The sequence below is a fragment of the Merops nubicus genome, unplaced genomic scaffold (genome assembly GCF_000691845.1).
Source record: "Merops nubicus isolate BGI_N331 unplaced genomic scaffold, ASM69184v1 scaffold8484, whole genome shotgun sequence".
NCBI classification, from domain to species: domain Eukaryota; kingdom Metazoa; phylum Chordata; class Aves; order Coraciiformes; family Meropidae; genus Merops; species Merops nubicus.
Genome location: NW_008606276.1, coordinates 3,597 through 8,311, shown reverse-complemented (window position 1 = coordinate 8,311; position 4,715 = coordinate 3,597). Strand labels below are relative to the sequence as shown.

Sequence of the window (4,715 nt, the reverse complement as noted above, 5' to 3'; positions counted from 1 at the left end):
GGACTCCTCCAGGGAACTTCTGCCTGCCCCAGAGCCACCCCTGTGTGTTCATCCTGGTGAAATGGGTTTGCACTGAGGGGGGGCAGGATTCAGCCTGCTCTGTTTAATAGATAAATATACAGAGAGAGCACAAATCGATTTTATTTATATATATATATGCAATCCAGGAAAGGAGATTAAACACAGCAGGATGCCTCATGTTGGGGGTTTGGGGGTTATTTTGTTATCCAATCTCCCCCTCCTTCCCTGCCTGTCCTCGTGTATGTATCCAACACACTCCCAGGCCCTGGTTTGTGCTGGTGTGCGTGTTCAGAAGCATCATTAATGGTGGCTGGTCTCCATCTTTGTCTAATAAATAATAACTAATATCGTGTATGTAATATCAATACAGAAATGACTAATTTTAATAGGCTAACTCTCTGGCTTGTGTTCTGTTAGTGTGATTTCAACAAGCCCAACAAAGTTTGGAATAGGTTGTTTTCCTTAAGAGGCATGAGAAGCAAACTATTATCCTGTTACAATGTTCAAATATTCAGTCTTCTTTGACAGAAAAAAAAACGTGTACTGTGTAAGCATTGCAAAAAAAAAAAAGGAAAAAAAAAGGAAAAAAAAAATCCCACCTGCTATGAGGCATTTGAATTTTTACAAATGTTTATTGTGCCAAATATGTGCAAAGATATAAAAGAAAAAAAAAAATCATAAAAGCGTATGTTATAGCACACAAAGAATTATTTTGTCATCGAGTGATTTCAACCTTGAGTGTTAATATTTATATCTAGATTAATTTTTATAAATGAAACTATTTTACTGGGTAAAATGAAGATTCTATGATCTATTTGATGAAGTCTGAGTGAATATGAAGCTTGCCTTGTTGTCGTTCCCTGCATACTCCCCGAGAATTATTGTCAAGAGAAATTATAACAGAGTAAAAGCAGTCTGTGAAAAGAATTGCCTTTCCAAGGACTCGATTCATAAAGAGAACCCCAAAGTTCTCCTCTGTGGTTTGGATTTCGGGGGCTGCCCATCCACCAGCCCCCCCAGGGGATGGAGTGTTTCCACCAAGGCTGGGGTGGGAGGAATCCTCTGAGGGCATTCATTGAATGCCTGTTTTAAGTCCCACTTTGGGGCAGCAAAGGTGTAGCCACTCCTTTATTCTACTCAAAATCCTCTCCTCGCTGCCAGATGGCTTGCCAAGAGAATAAAAGGGTTAAAGGACCTGCAATGGTTAATTCAACCACCATTAAATTTTAGTGGTTTCTAACAGAGCACACCCAGAAACACAAGTTTGGTCTGATTGGTCTTTTCCAGGAGGATTCATGGGCTGGATTGAACCGTCAGTCGTTAGCTAAGTTGTGAACGAGTTTTTTTGGATAGAAGTTTAAACTTAAACCAGTTATTAACCAAGATTAAACATATTGTAGATAACACTTATAAAATTAATGCTACGTGGCTTGTGGTCCTCAAAGAACAACTTCAGATTGATCAGGTTGCAAACTACTACAGTGTTTTAAAGGTTTCATCTGGTTTAGCTTAAACCCCTTTTGGTTGGTGCACGACCACCTGCAGTGGGCACAAAACTACTCAAAAGAGTTTAATTAGCCAATTTTTGTTGTTTATTTTTTTTTTTCTTCAGGGAGAAAATATTTATCTTTGATAGCAGCTCCTCTTTGGTCATGAATTGTCTCTCTCCAGCAGTACAGGAAGAATCCTGAAGGGCCAATGAGTAGCTCAGGGCGACGTTGCCACGAGTGGACAGTGCCACTACTCACAGAGCAGCAGCATTTCAGGCCATTGATGCAGGTACATGGAAAAAAAAGAGCCTCTTTTTCATTCTTCCAACCATTGCTTTTTATTTTCACTTTGAAATGCCACAGGAAGGTTTCATGATACACTTTACACGCTGGAGTCTCAATCCCAGCACAGAAGCCGCGTGGTTTTGGGGCGAACCTAACGTTACAGCGAGCAGCACCAGGGGACTGGTGGGGGTGTAAGATGAAGGAGAATGGAGATCACCAGTCGTCGTCCTCTGTGTCTGACACTTTCTGCTCCCACAGGGCGTTCAGGATGAAACCCAGGTGTCTGCTCAGGGGCCTGGGGCTGCCACGGCTGCTCCTCAGCTGCCTCTTCCCGAAGCGGCCGATGGGGCGCACGCCACGGCCCACGTACCAGAAGGGGTCGATCTCTGGGCCTGGAATTCAGAGCAGGGAGTGAAGCACCTGCCACTGCCCCTGGAGGCAGTTCCCTCAACATCTCCAGGCTCTTGGAGGGCTTATCTGTAGTCCAGGAAAAATATACCTAAGGGGAGAGGCTACAGGCAGACACACAGCTCTGCGGTGCCTCTGGGGGCTGCTTTCCACGTGTGGAGCCCCAAGGAGGAGGATTCAGATGCACGAGTGATTTTTCTCCATCTGGGCTGCAGCCTGCAATCCTAACCTAAACTGACACCCCCCACAGATTCAGGAGGGTGCAGTGTGGTTTAAAGCTGGCCCGAGCCCTGGAAGAGGTGACAACACAGCCTGTGTGCAGGCAGACACAGCAGCTCCCTGTACCACCACTTCTAAACTGAAGTTGTCTTCATGGGTGACTTTTTCTTCTTTTAAAGTGTCTGAATTTAACTATATTTGACTTGGTTTTGTAGCTTAGTTTTAGAGCAGGTGTGGAATTGTATTAAAAGACTGAGATATAACAAGAGGGAAAAACCTACTAAAGCACTGGAGGTGATCCCCCCCAAGGAAATGCCAAATCATTCCAAATCCAGAGGAGTGTCAGGAACAAGAATCAATTTCCATTTAAGTGCATTATATATCACCCAAGGCACATAAAAGTCTCAGGCAAGGCAGCAGAATTTCCCCCTCTGCGTTTTGATGCTTGAACATCAGAAAAGTAGATTAAAAAAATCCACTTTGGCTGTAAATTTCTCCATAAATATGTCTTTTAAATCTTTCCACGCTGTCTTTACAGCCCTTTTGCCCACCAAAACTCAAGTAACTTCCTTTTTGTTTCACCTGGGTACCTAAAAACAGGATTCTCCCCATATCCCTAGTCCCCTTTAGTGGGGAAAGGTGTGTCACACACCTCACTGGCTGCACCCCCTCTCTCCCTCTCCACATGCAGTCATCAGCCTTCACTCCTCCAGGGAAGGTGAGAGTTCCTGATAAAAGATTTCTCTCAAAAAAACCCTTTTGGGCTGTGATTTCCTTGGGACATGGAGTGTTGGCCAGCCCCAGTTCCTCACAGCATCTCTCAGTGAAGACACTTCAACCCCTTGTGTTTTGGCTTTCAGACAGCTTGTGGTTCCAGACATGAAGATGTCTGTAAAGCCCAGTTAAGCTTCTGGCACTTCTCTTCACTGCACAGAAGCAGCTGTGAACTGCCCCAGGTCTACAGAACACAGCTGAAAATTTGATGTTTGAATATCTGACATATGCCACCTCACATTTTGTCAGTCTCTGGTACCTTAGTGTCTTCTCTGGTGTTTATCAAAATCCACCTTGGTGAACTGAGGGCTGTGAGGACCTGGGGTCTGTAGGTGCACTCAGAGGTGTAAATGGAAGCACAGGGCATCCACCACATCACCACAGCAAAACCCCCTCGTGGATTTGCTGCTGGGCTGTGGCTGGCAGCCTGAGCCTGATCCCTCCCTGATGCACCAGAGCCCCTGGGCTCACCACACGGGGGTCATCCCATCCCCTCAGGTGAGGCTCATACTTACTCCTGTTGTCTATCTGATGTTTAAACAGCCTGCTCTGTCCTGCAGCAAAGCTGAGTGACACCAAGAGCACCAGCACGTAGACAGTGACCAGCTTTAGGTGCCTGGGTGACCACTGGGCACGTGGTGTCCACGAGACTGGATGCCACATGATGGAGCAGTGGTGGGAAGGCTGTGGGGAGAAAAGTGAGCAGGTAGTTAAAGCTTTCAAGGTGAAGGGATCTCATCAAAGCTTAGGAGTATCTAAAGGGTGGGAGTCAAGAGGATGGGGCCAGATTCTTTCCAGTGTCAGGAGGCTCAGCACTTCCAATCCTCCCTAATTTTTCCTCTTCCTAATTGTTCCACCCGTTTGTATGGGGAGAAACTGTGGCAGAGGTAATGCCACAAACTTGACACCACATGATGCTGAGAGTTTCTGACCTCAGCTCTACACTATCTCTAGGCTTTAAGCTCTACACTGCCACTAGGCTTTAAGGATAAGAACAAAATCCTGGTGACCCACTCACTTTTACAAGTAACAGGGCTGGGAGATGGTCTGTGATCTCCTTGTGTCTCCTTACCCCACAGCCCTGCAGCTTTTTTCCAAAGGGAAAATGAAACGATCACAAAAATCTTTTAAAACTTACTAGTTGCAACAAAACTTGGCACAAAGTTTTCAGGAATAATTTTACTCCTGGAGCTTGGCAAAAGCTGGCACCGTTACCGTTTGGTCAGCTGGCTGCTTCTGCTTGGTGCCTAAGCAGAAATTCTGGCTGAGCAGCAGCTCTCACAGAGGTTTGGCAGTTTCCAGAGAGGTGAGAGGGGATAGTTACAGCACGTTAAAACCACTAGGAAAGGCAGAGTGAAGCAGCAGTACCACGGAGTCTGCCTCACCCCAGGAACAGGAGACCAGCCTGGCTCAGCACACCAAACTCGAGCTCTGCAGCAGATCCACCAGGTCTAAACCTACCACAGTGGGTGTCCTCAGAAGACAAGGTGCTATTAACTCTTTAAAGCCTAAGACAGC

At 45.9% G+C, this 4,715-nt stretch overlaps 1 protein-coding gene across 1 annotated transcript; it reads right to left on the bottom strand.

The window, feature by feature from the left end:
• Positions 1–2,009: 2,009 nt before the first annotated feature.
• Positions 2,010–3,920, bottom strand: PRLH (prolactin releasing hormone). The gene is made up of 2 exons (XM_008939596.1): positions 3,713–3,920; positions 2,010–2,188 (listed from the first exon to the last, which is right to left on the bottom strand). The coding sequence occupies exons 1-2, from the start codon at positions 3,858–3,860 to the stop codon at positions 2,010–2,012; spliced, it is 327 nt and encodes a 108-aa protein (XP_008937844.1). The 5' UTR covers positions 3,861–3,920.
• Between the last annotated feature and the right edge of the window lie 795 nt (positions 3,921–4,715).

Excerpts from the sequence above, each read along its gene's own strand:
- PRLH (XM_008939596.1), bottom strand. The coding sequence starts at position 3,860 with ATGTGGCATCCAGTCTCGTGGACACCACGTGCCCAGTGGTCACCCAGG. Across the intron at positions 2,189-3,712 it reads ACATCAGATAGACAACAGGA|GCCCAGAGATCGACCCCTTC; the intron begins GTAAGTATGAGC and ends TCTGAATTCCAG.